The 25489-nt window shown below is 42.1% G+C and overlaps 1 protein-coding gene across 3 annotated transcripts in view; it reads right to left on the minus strand.

Annotated features, from left to right (window-relative positions):
• EXPH5 (exophilin 5) overlaps positions 1–24093 on the minus strand; it is a 74308-nt gene extending 50215 nt beyond the window's left edge. For 2 of the 3 annotated variants that reach the window (XM_036861089.1, XM_036861088.1), the window contains exon 1: positions 23753–24093. In XM_036861089.1, the coding sequence (XP_036716984.1) occupies positions 23753–23831 (79 nt within the window). In that variant the 5' untranslated portion in view covers positions 23832–24093. The remainder of the gene's footprint in view (positions 1–23752) is intronic. The other variant, XM_036861091.1, reaches the window with a different exon arrangement.
• Positions 24094–25489: the final 1396 nt, after the last annotated feature.

The raw sequence follows: 25489 nt of genomic DNA on the forward strand, positions 1-25489 counted from the left end.
TCTCACTGCCGCAAGCTGTGGCTGTGTGAGCGGAAACGGCTGCTGCTCTGAATGACACTGGAATTAACCAGGGACTGGACAATCTAATTATTGTATTGAATTGAGACAGTGGTTTTGTGTCTTCAAGTGACCAAAGGATGTTTACTTCCTGAGAGTGAGCAGAAAAGTCATGGGACAGCCCTTGTTTTTATCCAGTGGCATTTAAAGGCAAAACTAAAGGTGCTTTCTGATTATATCCCATGAGTCCTGATTTCTCAACATGCCAGTTATACATGTATACATTTTTCAGAATGTTTTTAAACTATAAATACTGTTTTGCAGCCAACATTTCCCACTTAGCATTATATTAAGAATGCTGCACTACATCAATATCCTTTTACCGTTGTGTCTTTGTGCCATAGGATATGTACCTACTCCCCTAACATTAGATACGAGTCATTTCTAATTTTTCACAGCCATAATGTTGAAATGAACATAGTTCCAGCCTAGCATTGTGCACCTCTCTGATTAGCTTCTTAGGATAAATTTCTTTGAAGTAGAATTGCCAGAAAGAATGATCATGTTTTAATGACTGATGAAATACATTGACAAATTGCTCTGTGGAAAGCTTATATCAAATTTTTCTCCAACCAGCAGATTCTATATGTGTGCCAATTTTCCCATATCCTTGCCAACAGTAGTTATTATTGTTATTATTAATCTTGATAATCTGATATCTAATAAAAAATAATTTTTTCATTAAAAATTTTCTTTTATTACTGGAGAGGTTGAACATTATTTCATATGTTTATAGGCTCTGTGTCATTTTTTTAATGACTTACCTGCTCAACACCTTTGCTTATTATTGTAACCCAGGTGTCACTGAAAATATTAGTTCTTTGAATCTTAAGGCAAAGGCCAAAAGAATGGCAGAGCTGGCAATTCTTGGTATTTGCTTCAAAGTGTAGCTCACAGACCAGTCTGTGTGTTACTAAGTGGGGGCTCAGGTTGGCCACTACGACTTGCCACAGAGCAGTGCTAGATGTTGTCTTCAGAGCACCTAGTTTTCTTGGTGGTTTGCCTCCTATTGCTCTTGCCTCTGTGGAAGTACAAAGAGAGGCATCATGTGGCCCGACCACACAGACACTACTGTCACAGATGCTCTCTGCATTATCTTCATCTTTTCCCACCCAGTTGCCTCAGACTGGCATAGTTGCATAACATCATTGTCTGAGCTTATGTAAAGTTGCTGGGTCTGGATGGTGGGGACAATCAGATGGGTTCTAATCCCTTTGTTACTGTGGCTGATCAAATAACATCTATGTGTCTCATTTTCCTCATCTGTAAAACTTCACGACCAGACCCCAGGCTTACCTGTCTGGACTTGTTTCCCATTACCCTCTCATTTAAACCCTATGTACCAACCATTCCAAACTCTTTGCATGCTCTCTGGGCCTTTTTCCAAGTTTCTCTTTGGTTTGCAATGCCCTTCCTTAAACAGTTTTTGGTCCCATGATTAACTCAGGGCTGACACTTAGCTAAAGGTTTGAAAAATGTTCTTTGAGTGAAAATAAAAAAAAGATTCAATTAAACTATAATGAGAATTTAAATTTGTAAGAATGACTTGAAAGCACTAGGAAATTTAAGATCTAACAGTAGGAAAAGATACGTACAAAATAGCTGTGATATAACACAGGACATGATAGACCTCTAAAAGAAAAACAGATTCTCTATTCACAACACTTCTGAGTTAGTGCAGACCCCACAGGTTAAGGGCTCAGTCCCACAAAACTAACTCCACTTCAGACACCAACCTCAAGTCCAGACTTCTAGGACTTCGACTGACCGGCTGTAAATTGGGGGTTTCCATGACCCCCTCTTCAGGGTTGACAACTTATTAGAACAGCTCACAGAACCCAGGTAAGTAGTTTACTTACTATTACCAATTTATTACAAAGGATATTTTAAAGGATACAAATAAATAGCCAGATGAAGAGATACCTATGACAAGATCCAGAAGGGTCCTGAGCACAGGAGGTTCTGTCCCCATGGAGTTTAGGATATGCCACCCTCTTGGCACGTAGAGGCATTCTTGTTCACCAACCCAGAAGCTCTCTGAACTTTGTTGTTTATTGTTTTTATGGAGGCTTCATTATGTAGGCATGACTAATTAAATAACCAGCCATTGGTGATTAAGGCTGGGGTGAAGTTAGGGGGTGGCTAAAATTTCCAGCCCTCTAATCACATGATTGGTTCCTCTGGCAACCAGCCCCCATCCTCCAAGAGTCACCGCATTAATGTAAACTCAGGTGGTTGAAAGGGGCTTATAATGAATAACAAAATATACTCCTCTTACCCCTCCCACTCAGGATATATTAAGGGCTTTAGAGGTTCTGTGCCAGGAACCTGGGATGAAGACCAAAACTATATATATTTCTTACTATGTCAATCACATAATAGAAAACTGAGACTCTTACCAAGCCCAGCCAAGGCCCCACTGACTGTTCCCGGCCTGAGCCCCAGCGCCCACAAAACTGCCCCTACGTCCAGCAGAGACGGCAGCAGCCCCCTGGACCCAGGCAGCCCACAGCCCCGATCAACAGTGGGGACCCCCCCAACCACCATACTGGAGTGATTCCAACTCAAAGGACACCCAGAGCCACCATCTGGTATCTGCCAGTTTTTCCAACTGACCTGTATCCTACCCAGCACCTCCCTCCCCCCCTTTCCCACAATTCATGACATCAAAACACCGGCTTTTCCCCTTTTTCCTTGAGACTCAGGAGAGCCAAAGCAACAGCCTTTTGCTTTTTTTTCTCTCCCTTACCAAGGGTTAAAGGAAGGGATCCATCCTTATTGTTCAGAGGCACCAACTCCCTCCCCTAAATCAGGCTGAGAAGGAAACAGCCAGCTCTTACCTCCTCCTGGTTGTTTTTCTTTCCCACCCCAGTTTATTTTTTGTTTCCCCACTACCCCCTACCTCTGAAGCCATTTTATGAACTGTCATGTGCCACCTGAGCCTCCAGTAAAAACAAAAACAGGCTTTCCTGTTGAAAAAACAAAAAAAAGAAAAGAAGAGAAAACCAAGACTCTTGGTTTAAGATTAATTCTGGCTACGGGCTGGGAAAACATTCCTGAAGATGGGTCTTAAAGGCAGGGAGATAAGCCTTGTTAGCTCAGCGTCTGAATCCACCATTGTTCCTCCCCAGTGAATGGTGGAATGGTTTGGAAAGTAGGTACAGGGTGTGTGTGTGTGTGTGTGTGTGTGTGTGTGCACGCGTGTGTATGCGTGTGTGTGTGCACACGTGCAGAGGGGGGATGAATGCAGGCCATCATTGGCAGAGAGTAATCTGAGCAAAGGAAGCGAAGTAGGAGAGTGAAGAACTTCATTTTGTTCTTGTTTTATTTTAAACGGTCATCGGAAGTTTATATTTGCTGGCCTTGCATCAAGGGAAATTGTCCAACTTTACTCGTGGAGGTCAACCATTATCCATTAATATTTTCAATACTGTCCTGGTCATTGGGTTATAAATAAGAATCCCAGAAACTCTGAAATTCTCTCAATTCTTTGGTACATATACACAGAAATTCCAACACTAAGATCATGCAAGTCTTCTGGAGGCTCCTGTGCTCTTATGTAAAGAACAGGGCTTGGAGGGGAAGCCAAAGATTTCTTTTTGTGGCCTCATGCCTGTCACTCACACAGCTGGTGACTGCTCCCTGCCTCAGCAGATTCAACTGAAAGCCTGAGATATGGAGAAAAGTGCCACATAACCCTTTAAGACACAGTGAATTTCTATTTTATCAAAATGATTTTGTGCTGCTCTGCTATTTATCATTTGCAGAAAAAAATATAAACTGCTGGCCTAAATCTCATTCTCTATGTGAAAGATTGCTAAAAATTAGTGAACATTTAGCAGAAGTTACCGAGGGTGAATAGATCTCTGGGGAGGATGAGGGAAACAATTCAGTTGACGGAATGCTCCAGAAAGCCAGCAGTTTTCCCACAATAAATAAACACGAGCTCTTTTCCTTAGGACTTTAGTTCCCAATATTGACATGAATAGCCTTCCTGAATTGAAGATTTACATATTCTAACTAGAAATTAAAGTTCAATAAGTGTGTCATGTAGACTTGATTCAATGGAAGTGTTAAGAAGCCATACTTGGAAGTCATTCTCCCCTTAGCCACCTTCCACTTACCCACATCCAACCACCCTTCAAGGCCAGTTTCTTTATGAAGTCTTTCCTAATAATTTCAGCTACCATCCATCTTACTCTCATTCCAAAATCCTACTGTCTGTACTACCCATTAGGTACTTAGTCATGTGTAACCTTATAATATTATTTAAATTTTCAATTGTCCACCCAAATAGATTATAAATTTCTTGGGTTCTGCGCTTTGCATTTACCATAGAAGTCTGCATATACCATAGAAGTTTGCATAGCCCGTAGAAAAAAATAGTAGGTCCTCAAAATATTTGTCAATGATTTCTTATTTTAATAAAGATGAAAATATCACTAATCTTGATCCCCAAACATGTTGGGATTTAAGTACTCTACCATCATGCTAAACTTGGAAAGGTGTACCTTTTTCCTTTATCATCGTTCCTACTGAAGATACCATTCTCAGCCGCACTGCTTTGAACCTAGAGGTATGCGTTCAACATATTCAGGCAAATTCTGAAATACCAGGGCCAGTGGTTTGCCAGGGGCTTCATCCTGGTGCACAGCATCTTACCTGATGGGTGCTGAGTAGCACAAGGTAGAATGATGGCTTTGCCTCTCTCTCCAGTGACTCTGGACAAGCTTCTGGACAAGATCCCCAATGCCCTAGGCTGGTGGGCAGGGCACACAGAAGAGGGGATCCCCCACTTGCTGAAGGTGAAATACATTTCTGCTGAGCCCAGAATGAAGAGAAGGGTGCTGTTGAAGAGCAGCTCACTGCCACTTCGGAGGGAAACAGCCACTTGAAATGAAATGTCTTGCTTTTTTTTTGGAAGGGGGGAAAAGGTGTTTTAATGATCGGTTGGTCTTAATTATTATTATTATTTTTTAATTATTTATTTATTATTTATTTTTGGCTGTGTTGGGTCTTCGTTTCTGTGCGAGGGCTTTCCCTAGTTGCGGCAAGTGGGGGCCACTCTTCATCGCGATGAGCGGGCCTCTCACTATCGCGGCCTCTCTTGTTGCGGAGCACAGGCTCCAGACGCGCAGGCTCAGTAGTTGTGGCTCACGGGCCTAGTTGCTCCGCGGCATGTGGGATCTTCCCAGACCAGGGCTTGAACCCGTGGCCCCTGCATTGGCAGGCAGATTCTCAACCACTGCGCCACCAGGGAAGCCCGGTCTTAATTATTTTTGCTTATAATAGGAGAGAGATAAAGCTCCTGACAGAAGTCCAGAGCTGAAAGGGAGGAAATGAAACCCGCTGCAGTTTCCTCTGGCAGGCGGTTCCTGTGGGCCCATCAGTCCCCTCCTCTCCTGTCAGTTGGCTGCTTTCAGCTTCTCCCCAGATGTCCTTTACCAGGCCCGTCTGGAGCTGGGGAACAAATTTCAATCTCCCTAATCAGAATTCTGCTTTGAAATCTGCTTACTCCTCCCTTCAGCCCCAATCCCAGTGTCAGGCCTAAAACGAACTTAACTGCTAAGAGATAACATTCATCAAGAGATAACGTAATTTTAAAATGTTTAGAAGTTGATGGATGGAGGAATTGTTGTCCTTTAATATTCATATATATTACCTCACCCGGGACTCACAAAGTGTAGAGTCCACTTGAATCTACCAGTTTCAGTGTAAACAGTAGGTCAAATACCAAAAACTCATCAAAGCCAGAAACCTGAGTTCATATGAACACTCCTTCCCCCTCCTCCTCCAGCCAATCAGCCACAAAGTCCTGCTAATTTAACTGTGCAAATATTTCTTGAATCTTTCCCCTTCTCTTCTTCCCTAGTCAAGGCCCCTAAACATATCTGTCTTCTAATCTGGGCTTCACCCTTCATACAGAGCCATCCACCTAAGAGGCAAATGTGACACTGTCACTCTGTTGCTAAGCATTTCAATGGCACCTCCTCACCCCCAGTTTGTACCCAGCCCTCTCTTGCAGGTCATTGGCTCTCACTCTGTATTCCAGTGCTAGCCACTGCTAATGGTGCTGCAACTCCAACAGGGTCTTTCACATCTTTGTGACTTATCTCCTCCTGCAAGTCTTCCCTGAGACCACACATGGGGTTAAATGATCTCTGTGTCCCTGTGTGCAACTACCTTATCATCTGCCACATTATAGTGAATATACTGTTTTCAAATCCGTCTCCTTCACTACACTGAGAGATTGTGGAGAGCATTTTAGTATCTCTGGTACTAAGATCATGGTAGGATCTCATCTGTGAATAAATGAGTGTTTGTTACCTAACAGAAGTGTGGTTGAGTCAATATACTGGAAAAAACCCTACCCTATGGGGCTTTCACTCTCAAGAGGAACACAGAGGTACCCGACTCTGACCCCTGATGCTGTGAGGTGATGGGAGGAGGGTCCTGAGGCAGTGACAGGTTCCCAAGACAGTTGCCTTAATGCTGCAAATGGAGAAGCTTGTCATATCTGGCAGGTCCAAGAGAAAGAGGTGAAATTGCAATGCTACCCCCAACACGTAACTTTGACGGTTGATTGACCTACGATAAAAAAAACTCCTGATGATGACCTACCTCCCAGGAAAGAAGCCAAAGGAGTAGTGAGGACCTGGCTTACCTCCCCAAGAGACCCAGGCCCCTGGAGGTGTAGAATCTTCCATCTTTAGGGGTTGCCACCTAGGAGTGCCTATAGTACCTCAGAGATGAAGCTCAGATTAGCTAAGAAGAGAAAAACATTTTAATCACTTTGATGATGAAACTGTAATTGTTTTGCAGCACTGTTTGGAAACTGTGACACTTACAACACTTAGTTGGCTTTTAGACACATGAAGATTGTTTATAATAAAAAAATTCACATTTACGTATCATTTTGTTCCCCTTGAACTCTGCTTAAGGATCTGGGAGGCCCGGAACAAGAGGTCACATGCTGACACATGGAGGAAGTGAAACAAGCTGGGGAAGCAGCTGGAGCCAGAGCTCAGGGGAACTGGGTGTACGAGGTGCGAGGCAGAGCTAGGTGAGGGGTGGTGCATGTGGCTTTGAAGGTGGAGACAGCTACCCTGGAGGGAATATGTTACTCATAAAGAGTTTTGCCTGGATGGCAGCAGCAAAGCAATTAAACAGCTGTGGACAGACATGACCTAATGTACTGGCCTTTCCTGTTGTCTTTGATGGAGCCGGTGCTACAGCCTAACCTACAGCTAAGAATGTTTGGTGGGGTGTGAGGTTGGGGGTTGGTGAGAATAGGGAAGAAACTGATGTCCTTGAGGAAGAAGAGGCACTAGCAAGCAGGCCGAGTGGAGGGATGGCCAGACCCTCCTGACATACTCCCCCACAGGGAAGGCCATGGTTAGCGGTCCCCTCAGCAAGCCCCAGTGATTTTTCTACTCTGAGGAGTGAAGTACCCAACACCAGCTACTTCGGGGACAACTTTCATCAGACAGAGTTCTCCTTTGGCCTTCGGTGATCCTGAAGGGGACTGCAAAGTGTAAGCTCAAGTGCAAACGCAGGGATTCAGCAACTCAGACCTGCCCTCAAGTGTGCATGATCCAAAAGTCATGCTTATCTACCTTATGGCATCTGCAAGAAAGGAAGAGGACCACACATAAAATACACGACAGATATTTTAAAAATAGGCCGCAAAAAGTTCTGCAGTTTAAACACTTAAAAATGAAAAGAAAAACCTTTGTTGCCATCTGGGCTCTGACGCAATTTAAATCAAAATGCTGGCTTTTTTAGGGGATTTATTTAAGACCCCTAGGACTTTCCTCAGGCCACCCGGGAGCCTTTGAGGATTCTGTGTGCAGCACTCCTCGGCCCCATGGTCACTCCTGCCTGTATCACAGCAGCACCTCAGCTCACTGAGGGGCTGCAGAACAGCAAGTGGCCGGCCTCAGAAAAAGGGGGTCTTGTCGCGAAGCTGTGTCACATGGACAGCACTTGGGTCTCACCTAGACTGTGAATCTATCTGGTGTGGCTGTAGAGGTGAGGCTGACGGAGATCACAGGGGTCCCAAGCTGACTCCCACCCATCATAGCAATCTACGATCAAAATCCACACATTCTCTCGACTGTTGTTTAACTCCCTTAAAGCTCAGGTATTAACTTCCTTTTGAATCCACACATTTCCACACACCTCCATCGCTTAGTGTCTGGATCAGTTCACCCGTAGAGCAACAGGACATGCTGCACAAGTGCCACAAGGGTCCAGAGTCCTGTGTTCTAGTCTCACATCCACCCTTGGGCGTTACTGTGGTCTTGAGGCATTTTGAGAAAAGAGAAAAATAAGGATAATAATATCTCATCTGGGAAAATAAGAAAATAATATCTGCTGGTCCTACTTTAAAGGATATTTGAGAGGATCCAGTGAACATGGTAAGCTTTAAAGTACTGCATATATTTAAAAAGTCACCAATCACATATTCCTGAATAATTACAGAATCATCAAAGAAAGAGATCTAATTCCTTTCTCTTTCTTTTGACCAACTTGTAGTGAAACCAGGCTGCTTTACCCTTTCAGAAACTCTTTGGGCTTCCATGCTGTCCTTCTTTAGCTATGTCCTGTTTCCTCACGTTGAACATAACCACTCAACAGCCAATGTGAAGAACCTATGACTAGAATTCGGTTCAAGGAAGCGAGTTCACAGCCAGGATGTAATCAGCTCCTGGATATTACAGCATTTGTGTTTATGTGTAACCACACTAAGTGGGCAGTAGAACAAAATAAAAACAACAAGAAGTGAAAAGCAATTCTTACAGTTGTCAGACTAAACAGCTCTAGGGGCAGAAGGTCCTTTTGATCCTGCCAAGAAATTCTCAAGTGGGAAAGTACTAGAAACAAGGCTTTTTACATTTGTGTCAGGCATATCCCTCTCGGACTGTCCTTCACTAGCAGTCCAGGCTTTCCCTTCCCAAACCACAGGGTTTCCTGAGAAATCAACAGTCCCTCAACTCATGTAAAGGAGTGGCCTATAGGAAAGATGTGACAGGCGAAGTCACAACCCAATGTCCAGGCAACCAAGATGGGATCCCTTACTGCATATTAGGTCATCTGGGAGCTTTCAAAAAAACACCCATTTGCCCAACCTGATCACAGACCAATTTGGCTGGAATGTCAGGGTGGGTCATGGAATTGGGCATTTTGAGAGTTCCCCAGGTGGTTGTCATTTCAACCAGGGTTGAGAATCTCTTGTCTTCACAGAGCCTGCAGTCCAAGACTTGTCATCACGGAAGCCAAGCAGACACATCAAATGTATCTTAGTGCACAGGTAGGCATACAGAAAGGAGAGGCAGTGTGAGTACAGAGAACCCAAGTACAACCCCTTCCTGGACAGGTGAATCTTAGTGCCTGCCAAGTCAATATTATATCATCTTGAGCTGAGCTGGATGGTCTACGGCCCCCGCTTAGAACATCCAGCAATAAGTTTGCCCTAGGAGGTGCTACAGATTGGAGGCCTTATCCTAGGGCAGCCCATTCACAGGCTGGCTCTCGAGAGGCATCAGGTGACCTGGCCTAATGGCCATGAACACCAGAATTGGACCAGAGAATGTATAAAGAGTCAGCCAGTTGAAAAATGCAGCAGCATGAAGTGAGGGAATCAAAGGCATCCTAGGAGAAGGACAGTGTGGGCTGTGACAGGCAAGCAGAGTAGCTGGTCCCTAGAGTCTTGGTTTCCCAAGTCCTTCAAATTCCAGATTCAGTCCACAGGTAACCCTTCTGCAAAGCCCTCTCTATCTAAAGTGCCCCGAGTGAGACTCTTCCTCTCCACCCAAAGACCCTGACTAACCTGAGCATGTTGGAGGCTGACCACGGCATAGGAAGACTATCCAGAAAGGTGGGGAGAAGCGGCAGCACAGAGAAGCAAGGGCAGAAGACGGCCACTCCCAAAAGGTGCTGAAGCAAGAGACAGAAACTGTAAAAGAGCAGAGTGAGCAAGGGCAATAAGTACAGGACAACTGGAAAGAAAACTCAAGACAATTTTCTGGCAGGGAAGCAAAGCCTTAGCAATATAAGACTGGGCAGTGAGAAAAAGTAGAATCTAAAGGACGACAGAAGAGGACAACAGGGATGGAAGGGAAAAGAGGACAAGAAACTGTCCCTTCCCTGCTCTGCTCTGTGCTGCTGGGAGAAGACCCCTGTAAGCTGCATTTCCCAGGCTCTCACTACCAGTTAGATGCTTCCAGCTGGCTTCAGCCAGACGCTGGCGGGAGACTGGAGGGCTGGAAGGGAAAAGTCAGGGTATTTCTCCTCTTCCCTCTGCCTCATGCAGAACTTCTTGCAGTGATTGTCTCTCCCACGTCTCCAAATCCCCAGACAGGCCTGCCATGGTCCCAGTTTCTCATGGGGGACCCTAGCCTGTAGGGCTTGGCTAACACCACCTGCTCCCTTTTCCTCTCTAACCAGTGGTGTGCTAGAGCCGGCTTGTACTGGTTTACAAGAGCAGATTGTAAATATTCAGGAATTGTACAAGCTGTTTGTTAAACTGCTTCTAGCTTGAAATTAACCAATGCTACAAATCAAGGCTTTTTCTCCAGGAGAACCAGTTATCAGCACACCACTGCCTCCAGGCTCCCGGCAGCTGCCAATCTCTGGTCAGCCTCATTGTCCCCTGATTGGTTTCTCTCCCTCTTTTTATCACCATGTAACTAACCAATTCACCGGACTACACTCTGTTTTAAATACCCAGTAGTTTCTGTTTTCCTGGTGCGACCCTGAGTGATAAGCAGTGATCTCCTGAAGAGTTTTACCTGTTCCCCTGTGAATGGTAAACATTAAACTCACAACATATGTGGTTTTAATTTTGTTTGCTTGTTTGACTAGGAATCCTGTTAATCACTTACCCTTTTAAAGCAAATTAATTTTGTTATAAGTTAAAAACTTATACCCCCCTAATAAGGTATTTGTTTGACTAGGAAAAGAACCAGATCTAAATGACAACCAGGTCACTTGATGGATAGCTCAGGATGAGATAATTGAGGTCTACCCTCAATTAGGTTTGCTACCTGTCATAGAAAATGGAAAGAGGAAGGAAACTGAAACACACAAGATCCATTAACTATGTGCACTGATATACCTATAACAAACAATCACACTTCTCAGTACTAAAGCCTTTTCCCTGCAATTTCCTTCTTAGGTTTCATGAAAGCTGATGTTGCAGCATTTGCCTCATCAATTCTTTGCTGTTGTTGATATTGTTTTGTTGTTCCATAGTCCTTTCTCTAAAAGGAATAACCATGGGCCCTAGAAGCAGATGGAAATAAGTGGTACCAGGACAATTTGCTAGTTATTTGGGAAAAAAATCAATTTATATAATTATCCTAACTTATAGGTAAAATACATAACTGATCAATTAAAAAGTTAAATTTTCAAAAAGATTTTAAAAACTAGAGGTAAATGTCGATCTAATTTCTAAATGGAAGAACTTTTTAATCTAAAAAACAAAAAGAAAAAACTTTAAACTTAGTACATTACATTATATAAATAGGAAAAAAAAAGCCTTTTCTCAGATAAATAGCAGTTAAGTGCAAACTGAAATCTGGGAAATATATTTGTAATAAGTAGGACAAAAGTCAATTTCCTTAATGTATAGAGAAATATATAAAGCAATAAAAAAACCCAAAACACACTGAGACTCTGTGTCAGATAGTGTTGTTTGCCTTCTAGAATCCATTCCCCCTAGTTCCCCTCCTTTTTGGTTTTGCTGTGGGAAGCAAAGTGTGCAGTCCCAGGGGATGGATCACGAATGATTTAAGCCTAAGATTTAAATCCTATTACTTGATTTCTCAATTCCCTTGCAGCAAAGGGTGGCTTTATGACCTGGTTCTGGTCAATGAGACATAAGGGGAAGTGTGCTGGGATAGCATTTGGCAAAGCTTTTACTTTCATAATAAAGGGGACAGATGCAGTTGGCTCCACCCTATCCCCTCTCTCCCTGACTTGAACATGGATGTAATGTTTGGAGCAGTTGCAGCCATTTTTCATTGCAAAGACACCAACCTGACATCCTAAACCACTAAACCAGCTAGCAGTCGCCTACTTCTAGATATCTTGTTATGTCAGAAAACTTTATTCCCAAGTCATTAAAGCCATGATTAGATCTGTTATTTGTGACAACAAGCATTCTGAATATAAATTCTGAAATACAAATGGGCAAAGGTATAAAGAGATAATTCATAAATCATGAAATGTAAATAAATAGTAAACATATAAAAAAAGTTCAAATTTATTATAACCACAGTGTCAGAAATTATTGATAAATCTATTATAAGAATTTTTTAGCCTACAAAATTAGCAAAGATTAAAAATAATAATAATAATACGATCCAGTGCTGGGAAGGGTATGGTAAAATAGGAGGCTTTCCGCTGCAAGTCAAGTCAGTGTTTGGTAGAACATTTTTGAAGAGCAATTTGGTAATAGGTATCACAAATTTAGAAAGTATTTATATTATAAAATAATGATTCTACATTGTGGAATTTACCTTAGGGACACACTTTAAATTGAATTAAGGATGTAAGCACAAATGTTTGTCCTGGTGTTATTTAACATAGTGTAACAGAGAAGAACAAACCTGACTCCATATTGAATCTATTCCTTTAGCTCTAACCTGTGTGCTCTGTTGCCTGTGCTTAGTCATGCTGGTTCTGAACCTTTTGTAAAAGAATGTTGCCTAGAGCCTAAAATATACAGGATAGCCCATTCTCAAGAACATCGTGACCAGACCTAAATGGACAGTTGCAAGAACAAAGAATTCTGGCACCAAGAAGTTTGCAACAACCAGCCACATCCCCTCCCCTTTTAGTATAAAAGAAGCCTGAATTCTAACTTGGGTGAGATGGTTCTCTGGGACACTAGTCCACCATCTTCCTGGTCTGCTGGCTTTCCGAATAAAGTCGCTATTCCTCGCCCCAACAACTCGTCTCTCAATGTATTGGCCTGTAGTGCAGCAAGCAGTATGAGCTTGGACTCGTTAACAACAGCAATGAGAAACAAAAGAATAAGAGAAAACTGAAGAACCTAAAATATTGGAATGATTAATTAAACTATAAAATGCATATAGCAGAACAGTGTGCAGCCACAAAAAATAATGTTGACTAAGAGTCTTTAATTTGAAGGGGTTATTTTTATGTCAGATATTACACAAAAAAACAAAAATATACACAGTATAATCACAATTATATGAAAGTGAGTGTGGATGAAAACAGTTTTGATGATTCCTAGAAAGTTAAACCCAGAATTACCAAATGTCACGGTAATTCCACTCCTGGGTACATATCCAAAAGAACTGGGAACAGGTACTCAAAATCCTTGTAGATAAATGTTCATAGCAACACTATTCACAATACCCAAAAGGTGGAAACAACCCAAATGTTTATGAAGAATGGCTAAACAGATTGTGGTATGTACATACAATGCAATATCATTCAGTCATAAAAAAGAATAAAGTACAGACACATGCTACAAAGTAGATAAACCTCACAACATTATGCTAAGTAAAGCAGACACAAAAGGTTACGTATTATATGAAAGGTTTCATTTATATGAAATATCCAGAATAGGTAGATACATATAGACAGAAAGCTGATTGGTGGTTGGCAGCATTGGAGGGAGGCAGGAATGAAGAGTAACTTTTTAAAAAATTTATTTTATTGAAGTACAGTAGATTTACAGTGTTGTGTTAATTTCTGCTGTACAGCAAAGTGATTCAGTTATATATATATATATATATATATATATATACACACATATATATATATTCTTTTTCATATTTTTTTCATTATGGTTTATCACAGGATATTGAATATAGTTGCCTGTGCTATACAGTAGGACCTTGTTGTTTATCCATTCTATATATAAGAGTTTGCATCTGCTAATATCAAACTCCCAATCCATCCCTCCCCCACCCCTCTCCCTCTTGGCAACCAACCACAAGTCTGTTCTCTATGTCTGTGAGTCTGTTTCTGTTTCGTATTATGTACCTATCTAGTTCATTTGTGTCAAATTTTAGATTCCACATATAAGTGATATCATATGATATCTGTCTTTCAAAGAGTAACTACTTAATGTTTAATTTTGGGGTGATGAAAATGTTTCTAGCCTTGTGCCCAAATATCCCAACACCCTTTGTTGAAAAGACTATCCTTCATTGAATTGCTTTCATACCTTTGTAAAAAAATCAATTGGCTATATTTTGGGGGTCTATTTCTGGACTATATTCTGTTCCATTAAACTATATGTTTTTCCCTTCACAACTACTATGATAGCTTGATTACTGTGACATTATAGTAAGTCGTAAAATCAAGTAGTGTGATTCTTTCAATTTTCTTCTTTTTTTCAAAATTGTTTTGTCTATTCAGTTCCTTTGTTTTTCATAAAATTGTTTAAAAATTAGATTTCTAACTGTTCATTGTTATTATATGGAAACACAGTAGATTTTTGTGTATTAATCTTGTATTCTACCACCTTGCTAAATTCACTTATTAGTTCTAGGATTTTTGGGGGGTAGTTTTTGGGGAGATTTTCTTTGTAGACAATCATGTCATCTGCAAATAGGGATAGTTTTATTTCTTCTTTTCTGATATGTATACCGTTCATTTCTTTGCCTTGCTAGGACCTCAAGTATGATGTTAAATAGGAACGGGAGGATTGATTGTACATCCTTGTCTTGTTCTCAATCTTAAGGGAAAAGCAGTCTTTCACCATCAGGTATGATGTTAGCTATAAGTTTTTTGTAGATGCCTTTTATTAGGTTCTATTTCTTCCTTGCCAAGAGGTTTTATCATGGCTTTTTCTGCATCAACTGATATGATCATGTGTTTTTCTTCTTTAGACTGTTGATATAGTGGTTTACAGTAATTTATTTAAAAATATTGAACCAGCCTTACTGTTAAGTATTAAACTGTGTCCTCCAAAAAAGATAAGTTGGAGTCCTAACCCCTAGTATCTCAGAATATGACCTTATTTGGAGATAAGGTCTTTACAAAGGTAATCAAGATAAAATGAGGTCATTAGGGTGGGCTCTAATTCAGTATGATTGGTGTCCTTATGGAAAGGGCAAAATTTGGACAGCAGAGGCAGACATGCACACAGGGAGAATGCCATGTGAGGACTGGAGTTACACTGCCACCAGCGCAGGAACTACCAGAAGTTAGGAGAGGCCTGGAACAGATTCTTCCCAAGTGCCTTCAGAGGGAGCGTGGCCCTTCTTGATACCTGGAGGACAGATCTTTTCAACAGATCTGGAGAACAGAGCAGTGGTTGCCAGGTTACTCTCTCCCTAACCCAGATCAGACCCTTCCCTCCTTCAACTGCCATTAAATGCATTGTTTTAAAATTGAAACCAAGGCAAACTTGATATAAATATAAAACACCACAACTTTTCTTTGCAAAGTGGGGAGTTTGGTGGTCACTGTAGCCCCCAGTTTCCTCTTTCATCATTAGAAAGTCTAACACACAGAGGAATGAGGAAGCTGGCTCCTGTGGTATGCCAAGTTGATATTTGGAGTACAGCCTTTAATTAGGGCTATTGGCAATGCCAATAAGGAAATATTCCTGAGCAGGAGAGTGAAGTGAGCCTAGGCTCTCAATATTATGGCCTGTGCAGTAACTAACTGCAGAAAAACAGACCTGAATTGCTTCAGCAAGGCTCTTAGCCAACTGGTTCTCAGTTTTAAAACCCAAATGTGCTAACAGGAAGAAAAATATTTTCTGATTAACCTTAATCAGACCTTCTTTGTCCTTCTTATGGTTTCCCCAGATCTATCCTTCCCTCACTTTGTACTTCCTCACAGAAGTAAGTTAAAGTCCACTTAATTAAGAACTGAGTACCTACTAGGTGTGTGAGGCTCTCCATCCCTAAGATAATCCTTGACCACAAAGAACTTGAGATTGATGCAGAGAAACCAACTTCCCCTAAATACATTAAAATTACAAAATGTATAAAACATTATAAAGGGCAGAAAAATATTCAGATATTTTTAAGACAAATATTTTAAAAGTCATATTTATGAAGGAAAAAGAGTTATTTTGCATTTCTTTATTATCAAAAGAAATAATCACTAAAAAATAATCCGTGATAATTTTAAGGAATAAAATAATAGTAAAATGGTTAGAGTTCCTTTAAATATCACATCCAAGAGATAACCATCTTAATAGTTTAGAGTATATCCTTATAAAATGCATATATACTTTTTTAAAAAAACAAACAGTGATAAAAGAAAATTTCACATATTGAGGTACAGGGAAGTCATTCTGGCTTATACATGAGTAAACTTGAATTTTGTGCTAACTAAAACAGCCTGTGTGTACATACATTGTACATCTGCTTTAATTATTAAAGAAAAGGACACAGTGACCAGAAGTAAAGAATGTCCATGTTAAAAGTAAAGATTAAATGCCTCCCTTCCTGGGACACCAATGCTGGTTCTCCTTTGATGATAAGACTCCCTTCCCAGGTGCCAAGGCTGTACTGACTCACTGTGTATGTGCTGATCTGTTTTTTTTTTTTTTTAAACCTCAAAGGAATGTATCCATGACTTGTTTGATGTTCTTTGTTCTGACAAGATATAAAACTGTGCTGAAAACCATGCTTCTCCAGAGAAGTTCTTCAGAGTAATCTGAGAGGCTGTCTTCTGGGCTATAGTCCTCAGTTTGGCTCAAATAAAACTCTTTTCTATTCCTATTATAGATTGTTTATTGATTATTTTCCTTGACAACAGTTACCTGCAATTTTTCCTATATATGGCGAATACTATTAGTGGTCCCCCAATATCCATTATGTCCTTTACCTTAATAATAATACTCCCAATTTTTAGTAAGGGCATGTTACCTAGAATTGTATGTTTTCTATTTTCATGGTCAGTGAATAGCAAGAGCTCTAAAGTGAAAACATCTCAGTGCTGGTCCTATTACAAGCTAGATGGGCAATGTGAGGGTAATCACTTCAACTTCACTGTAGGAGGCAACACTGCACAATGATTAAGTGCTGATGGAGTTCATAAATCCAGTGCTTCTTAGCAATATAATCTCACTCAAGTTACTTACCCTCCCTAAACCTCTGTAGAATGGGGATTAAAAATATCCCTTAATTCATCAGATTGTTGTAGAAATAATTAAAGGAGATAACCCACATGAAGAGTTTAGCACAGAGCAAGGGCTCAATAAATAAGAGCTATTATTACTGTTGTTGTTGTTGTTATCTTTTGAAAAAAATACCTGCTTTATCAGATTAGGATGAGGATAAAAACTAACTTTAAGAGCTAAAAGAGTTATAATAATGTCACAAAACCTAATGAGGACACTAATCCCCAACCTTGGGATATGGAACTATAATATTATAGTAGTTCCACATGTATTGCCCATGGAGACCAATCCAAGGAGTAACTAGCCGGGAGAATTTGTCTGAGAGAAAGCTCTCCCCTCAGTTTAAAGGAATTAACTAAATTGGATGTTACTGAAAAGTGCAGACACCTCAGAGATCCATGATATTGATCCCATTCCTTGTTATATTATCAGAACACTCCAGCCTATAGGGCATTCTTGTGACCTCCAGGCAGTTCTCACAGCCCCTTCCCCAGCCATGCAGGGCTCCATGAGGGCAAGCTACATTTATATGAAGTCTTCATCTTAGAGGACTTACCACCAACCAAAAACTTTCATAGACTAAAGCCATTTGGGGCAGAATTTCTTTGCTGTATCCTCAGGGCCAACACAGTGTCTGGCACAGAGTAGATGCCCAATAAATAAGCATCCAAAGTTTCTTGCAAGTCTATCCTAGCCAGAGGCAAATTTCACCAGCTGGAAGAGGAGAGGGCAGGCAGAAAGCCTAGGAGAGACAGGAGATTTGTGTATCTGGCTTTTAATCTCTGCAGGGTGTTGCAGTTTCCACCACCTACTTCACTACTTTGATATACACAGTCCCCCTCAGGACTGAGCCACAGCTCAAGTACACTAGTGTAAATCAATCGAAACAGCTAAGTTCTAGAAAACCCTCCTGGGCTGCAATCTTGCCACTGAGCAAAGATAGTCTAAATCTAGACATGCCATTTTTCAACTTAATTACACCTGGTGCTGTAACATCTTATACTTTATAAGTTTTCTGCAATAGGAAAAATAAACATTTTTGATTTATCGATATCTCTTCTGTGAGCTTGACTAGTTGATATTATCTCTTGGTACTTTCTATTTCAGTTACACTTATGAGATGGGGGTGGTGGGGGTGATAGGTAGGTAGTTGTGTTTTTCAAAGACTTGTAAAAAGTAAGATGCTTTTCAGATTTTATTCCATCTATCTATCTATCTATCTATCTATCTATCTATCTATCTATCTATCTATCATCTATAGTATTTGTGTATATATATGTATACATACACACATATATATTTCCTCCAAGGTGTGCTAGAAGTAGTAAGGGGGGGGGGTTCCCTGGTGGCGCAGTGGTTGAGAATCTGCCTGCCAATGCAGGGGACATGGGTTCGAGCCCTGGTCTGGGAAGATCCCACATGCCGCGGAGCAGCTGGGCCCGTGAGCCACAACTACTGAGCCTGCATGTCTGGAGGCTGTGCTCCGCAACAAGAGAGGCCGCGATAGTGAGAGGCCCGCGCATCGCGATGAAGAGTGGCCCCCGCTTGCCACAACTAGAGAAAGCCCTCGCACAGAAACGAAGACCCAACACAGCCAAAAATAAATAAATAAATTAATTAAAAATTTTAAAAAAAGTAAATAAATGCGCTCACCCATTATTTAAAAAAAAAAAAAAAAAAAAGAAGTAGTAAGGGGAAATTTTTCACCTGCCAATCGTGATTCAAACTCTCAGCCATTTTTCTTCACTGCAGCTAGAACCACAGACTGTACAAGGCCTAAAAAGTCACACCCGAGTGAATACTTCCAGGCAAAATCCTTTCCACAATCCAAAAAGAAGCGTAACTGACAGATTGGAATTTATGTATTTCCCTTTCTTTAACTGGCTCTCAGAGAATTTCTGTAGCTCAGATCCCAGACTGACAGGACAGAAGAGGGTAAATGTAACAGAGTGATTATAGTGCATTACAGGGTTCAAAGGAGGGAGAAATCCCATGTTACTGGGCAGAGGGTATTGGGGGATGAGAAGAAGGTGAAACAAAGAGACTGAGAAGTGGGAAGAGAAGTTGGGACAGCAGAAGCCTCTGACTCCAGCCAGTGCAGACCTTTAATTCCTTCATCAAGTATTTACAGGGGGTCTATACAAGACAGAAACCATGTGACCCGGGTCTCCCTCTCCTCTAAGCCATGAAATCCTACACCTTTCCCCTCATCTGCCTTCCCAGAGCCTTAGGAGGAAGCATGTGCCCAGCATTCCTGCCCAGACTACCAAGCGTCCTTACCCCCGGGTCTGATTTCCCAGCTTGGCAGTGTTGGGTTTGAGGGCAGGAGAGCCCAGCCCCAGCTGTCAGGGCAAGCTCATGCCTTTCAGCAAACATTTACTGACTGTTCACCATGGGCCAGAAGCCGCAGCAGGCCCTAGAGATTCATGGAAAGGAGAAGCACAGATTTTTGCTATTTTCTTCTAGTTGCTATGCACATGCCCAGATGCCCAGAAGAAACTGAAATAATAACATAAGCACTATTTTGTGTTCTGCTTTTTCACAGAACAGTGCCTCGTACACATTTTTCCACAGCCGCATCCATGACAAGCTAGAGGTGTCTACAAAACCAAGGTAGTCAGAAATATAGAACTAAAATATCATATTGGATGGGACATAATGATGTCTTCATAATTGTCCTTTGTAATGACTGCACTTTTACTTAGATTTGAAATTTCCCACTATTTTGCTATTATAGGTAACACTGCAATATCTGAGAGTATATGTCTTGTTTTTCCTCTACTAAATTGTTTCCTCAGGGAAAAATATGGTATAGTGGAAAGAATACAGGTTTTTAGAGCCAGATAGATTTGGGTTCAAATTCTAGTTCTGCCACTTACGAGCTGTGTGACCTTGGGCAAGTTCCTTAACCTTGATAAATTTCAGTTTCTCTTCTGTACAAAGTCATTAATAATACTCACCCCATGGGCTTCCCTGGTGGCACAGTGGTTGAGAATCTGCCTGCCAATGCAGGGGACACGGGTTCGAGCCCTGGTCTGGGAGGAGCCCACATGCCGCGGAGCAACCCGGCCCGTGAGCCACAACTAGTGAGCCTGCGCGTCTGGAGCCTGTGCTCCGCAACAAGAGAGGCCGCGATGGTAAGAGGTCCGCGCACTGCGATGAAGAGTGGCCCCCGCTCGCCACAACTAGAGAAAGCCCTCACACAGAAACGAAGACCCAACACAGCCATAAATAAATACATAAATAAATTAATTAATTAAAAAAAAAATAATACTCACCCCAAGGGATGGTTGTGAGGCAATGCTGATGGATAAAATAATTTTGAGATGGATCTGGATTTGAATTCTAGCTCTGCTGCTTAACTTGAACAAGATACTCAACATTTTTAAGCTGTTTCCTTCTCTGTGGAATGGAAATTAAAGTGTGTACCTAACGAGGTTATTGAGAGGATTAATTAAATATATATAACATGTTTAATACAGTGCCTAGTATACAGTAAGGGACCAATAAATGTTAGCAATTATTATTATCACAGTAATTACTATTATTATTTAAAAAGGCAGTACTTAATAAATGTTGGTGTGGTCATTTTCTCCATCTCAATCTCCTACTAATGAGTAACATTCAAGAACTGGATGACTGGGTGAAGGGCAAGTCATATCTTCACAGGTGTTGCAGTATTGTTCACCAAAAGGATGATATTCAACTTACAATGCCACTAACGACATGCAGAATCTATCCATTTCACTTCAACCCTCACCAAGTCTTTTCAGTTATTTTTAAAGGTGCAGTATGATATCTTGAGGTTTCTTTGATTTTCTTTCTTTTTTTTTTTATTACTGTTAGGGTGAACATTTTCCCATATGTTTTGTTTACTGTTTGGATATCTTCTACTGTGAATGATTTCCTTCTATCTTTGCTTATTCATCAGTTTGAATCTTGGTGTTTTTCTTAAAAATCTGAATAAAATCTTCATATATTGGAAACATCATAGTATTTAATGTGAATACTTTCCCAGTAAGCTGGAGCCAGAGAGTTCTGGTACTGATGAAGGAAGATCAGGGGAAGCTCATTTCTACAGGTGGGGCTATGGTCTCCTGCATGGTGAACTCAGCTAGTTCTGTGCCGTTAACATCCACCTCTGGACACCTCTGGCCTTGCATGATACTGTAGTTCTATATTTCTAACTGTAGGATACTTCTTCTTCTTAGTTGTCTTGTAGACAGCTCAAGCCTATCATAGATAGGCCCTAACCAGCAAACCTTCCAAGCTTCTGCATTTAGTCCCTTCCCTTTTTGTCCTAATTAAGAGATTTGAAGACTCTTTCTCAGTATAGTAAAAAGGCCTCTGAGAGTCTCTTACACATCACTGTTGTATTTTTTTCTCAAATAATACTCTTGATTTATAAGTCACGTGTCTTGACTTGATCAGGAAAATAGGATGATCAAAAATGAACAGAAGAGCTAAGTTGGCATGTCATCTCAGGCCTTTTCTGCATGCCAGTATCTGCTTCTAAAACCAATGCATGTGAGCTGGTGAGCAGAGCAATCCCATGGAGACTGCTATCCAGGGACAGGTATTTGATAGTGAGACACAGGAATCAACCAGGGGAAAATGAAGTACTAGAAATAATTGCCTTGAGCATTTGGCTCAAGTGTCTGCTTTCCTTAAATTATTTTTATATTTTAGTGGTGACATTTAAAAAATTGCTGGGGTAATTATTTTTCAAAGTTTGTTTAATAGTTAACAGTATTGATTTTTTTTTTTCTGCTTCAGACCTTTATTAAACAGATTTTTTAAAAAACAAAGCAGGAAAAAAAAGCTGTGCCTGAGTAAATAATCTTAATTATTTTAAATTTCCTCTCTGATAATGACAATATTCCTATCATATAACAGTACTGATTTTTGTCTTAGCATTATGGCTTTTTTTGCTGATGCTCCAGTTAGGATATGAGTGCCATGAAATCAGAAAATGTGTTTTAACCTTCCTTCTAAGGCCTAGCCCAATGGCCTTTGCCCCCTAAGCGTAGTTCCCCCTAAAGTCAGCTGCCACGGGCACCATGAGCTGCTACAGAGAAAACACAACCAGGCAAGCATGCAACTCTAAAGCTCTCCTTCCCAACATTGGGTGTGCCTGTGTAAACTGCATGTGCATACGTGTGGGCACATGCTCCTGGGTGTATGTGGGTGTGGACATACTGTGCTCACGAGGGCACATTTCTGCATAGTTTGAAGAAATGATGGAGCCTATTTTTCTAAAGGCAGAGTATGATGGTGTGAAATACATATCCTCAAACTTCAAATATTCACTTCTCCCCACAAGAGTCATATCTGGGGGGTGGGGGGTGGGGAGAGAAGACAGGGCTTTGAGCCCAGTGTAGTTTAATTGCTTCTACAAAACGAGCTAGGGTTTCCCTATGTGAAGAGTATCTTTGGAGGTTTTTTCCCTGAGGGATTGGGGGGTGGGGAGTAAGTGGGATGCCTGGAAGGAAGTGGAAACATAGAACTTAGATCACCAAGAAGTTGTTCACAAACACAATGGCTTTCTAAATTCCATCAGTGCCACACTTTCTGGTCTGAGAGTGATGCCCTAAATTTTCTTCCACAGTCCACTGGAGAAGGCCTTGGGTGGGTTTATTCCAGGATTGGTGAGAAAGTCTTTAATTCATTCCAGGACTTATCCCACACTTCCCCAGCAGAAAAACTGGTTACTTTACATCTCAGGCAATGGTCTCTGGATTTCATTCCCTGGTAACTAATCCCTCACCTACAACACTGTAGAGTAAGGTCAAGGGGGAAATTCCACAGCAACTTCTTCCCCAAGCGCCACAGGCAAGGGGATCGAACCATTCTAGCCGCCCCACGCGGCCCAGTCCCAGCTGGGTCCATTCCACACAATTAGGCAAGTTCCTCGACCTCCAGCCCTTGCGGTGGGAAACACTTAGCCTCCAGTGAGATGCCAGCTCTCCCGGGCCTCGCTGACTGCCCGCGTGGGGTGGAGAGGGAGGTTCCTCTGGGGCAGAGGAAGAGTTTGTTGGGCGAGAATGGACGACCCGGAGGCCTCTGTAAGCACGTGGATGCGCGCGGGGCAGGACTGCGCTCCCCACCCCATTTCATGGGCCCACCTGGCCCACGCCACGTGGCGGCCTAGGAGACACCCGAGAGACCCGCCACCCAGCCTGGACCCCCTGCGGCGATTGCCGCCCACGTGTCCCGGCCTGGGGCCGGGGCCGCCGCGCGGGACCCGCTCTGAGAAGAAACGCGCCAAGGCACGCTCCCGCGCGGCGAGGGCAGGAGCGCGCCCTACGCTGCGGGCCCTGAGCTCGCAGACGAGCCTGCCCGGAAGGCCGTGTCTGCACCAGCAGCGCCTCCCAAAGTTCTCAAGAGAGACTCACTGCAGATTTCCCCCTGCCGGGCCGCGCGCTCCTGGCGGATGTGGAACGTCCCCGAACCTCGGACAGGTGCCCCGCAAAAGCTCGGCCCCTTCCTCCGCTCACGCCGGACTCGGGGGACGCCGCGGACGCCCCCACTGTGGCCCAGACCCAGGGGAAAAAGGAATTAGCTCTGTACCTGATCCTGTCCTTCTCTGCCCTCTGTAGCTCCTCTTTTCTTTCCAGCACCTGAAGGATCTTCCTGGCTTCTTCTTCATTTAGGAAACTGAAATCAAACCCCTGAGGAACTTTCGTCGTATCCTCTACTGTGTGTGAATTACACTTAAGCTCTTTGGCGCTTCCTGATACAATGACATTTTTCAAGCTATAGAAGACCAGTTTCAGGAACTTGATCCATAGCCAATGATAAGTCCGCCCGTTTGAAAATCTAAAAATCTAAAACCACAAACCTAGGGAACAGCCCACACCTACAGGGCTCATTTTGAAAACACCTCAATGACATATTTCTCTCAGCCTATCCAACCGAGATGCAAAATGAACGGTTGAAGGGAGAGAGGGAACCAATCCCATTCCAAAGGGGCGGGCCCTTCCACGCTCCTCCCTTCCGTCCCCCTATCAGACTTGTTAGACGAGCCTACGTAATTTTACCCCTAAGTGAGGCAGAGGCTTCAGTATTGGCTCCAGCGTATTTATTTTGGCTGTTGTTTGCCCACAAAACTTGAACTTGGCTAGCAGGAGTGAAAAGGCGACAGTTTCACGACTAATCCTCCTTTCCAAAGAAGAGCCCGTAGGAAATAGAATTGCGCTTAGGAGCTTTGGAACTGGCAGAAGGGTTACCCTATTAGAAAGACCCGGAAGGATTGAACTTATTCTACAGCTGGCTGTAGGCGGACCAGGCCCCAAGGCTGAATTTAGTGTATCCTTGGAAATAAATTATTTGCCGAGTCTCGCATCCCTCAGATACCCCCACCTCATTGTCCACAGAAGTCATTCTCGGACTTTAGAAAAATCAAACAAACACAAAGCTGTTTATGGTATTTTAACAGAATACATGACCAAAGGATGGTAAAAAGCACCTGTTTGTAATTTTCTATAAGATTTGATAATCTTCTTAATAAAATGTTTCAGGGAAGTAATAAAAGTGCCACTTTAAAACACCTAATCCGGGGCTTCCCTGGTGGCGCAGTGGTTGAGAATCTGCCTGCCAATGCAGGGGACGAGGGTTCGAGCCCCGGTCTGGGAAGATCCCACATGCCGCGGAGCATCTAAGCCCGTGAGCCACAATTACTGAGCCTGCGCGTCTGGAGCCTGTGCTCTGCAACAAGAGAGGCCGAGACAGTGAGAGGCCCGCGCACTGCGATGAAGAGTGGCCCCCGCTTGCCGCAACTGGAGAAAGCCCTCGCACAGAAACGAAGACCCAACACAGCCATAAATAAATAAATAAATAAAAAACAAACCAAAAAAACAGCACCTAATCCTCTAAGGCAGAATGTAATCCTATGAAACCACAGAAATAGCTTTCCCTAGAAAGTACTATTCCAAGATATGATGGAAATTTCTAAATATATTTATAAATATACATTTAAAAAATTATCCATACTCTAAAATGTATATCTCAGAAATAACTAAATTTCCTTGTCAATTGCATTATTATGAACTTTCATCAAATCTTTAACCATGGTCATTTTTAAGTCTTTTGTCATTTACAGACAGTTCTGGGTATACTCTGATGCTTTTGCAAAAATGTTCCTATAAAAGGGTTTCATCCTCAAGGAATTCATGGAAAAGACTCTGACAAGTACAGGTTTCTGGTAACTGACTATACTGCTGAACTGAATGAATAAGCATTTTCAGAACTCTAATAGAAAACTGATGAATTCATAAAAGTGCTAACCAAAGATCAAGATAGAAAAAA

The sequence above is a fragment of the Balaenoptera musculus genome, chromosome 8, assembly GCF_009873245.2.
Source record: "Balaenoptera musculus isolate JJ_BM4_2016_0621 chromosome 8, mBalMus1.pri.v3, whole genome shotgun sequence".
Taxonomy (NCBI): Eukaryota; Metazoa; Chordata; class Mammalia; order Artiodactyla; family Balaenopteridae; genus Balaenoptera; species Balaenoptera musculus.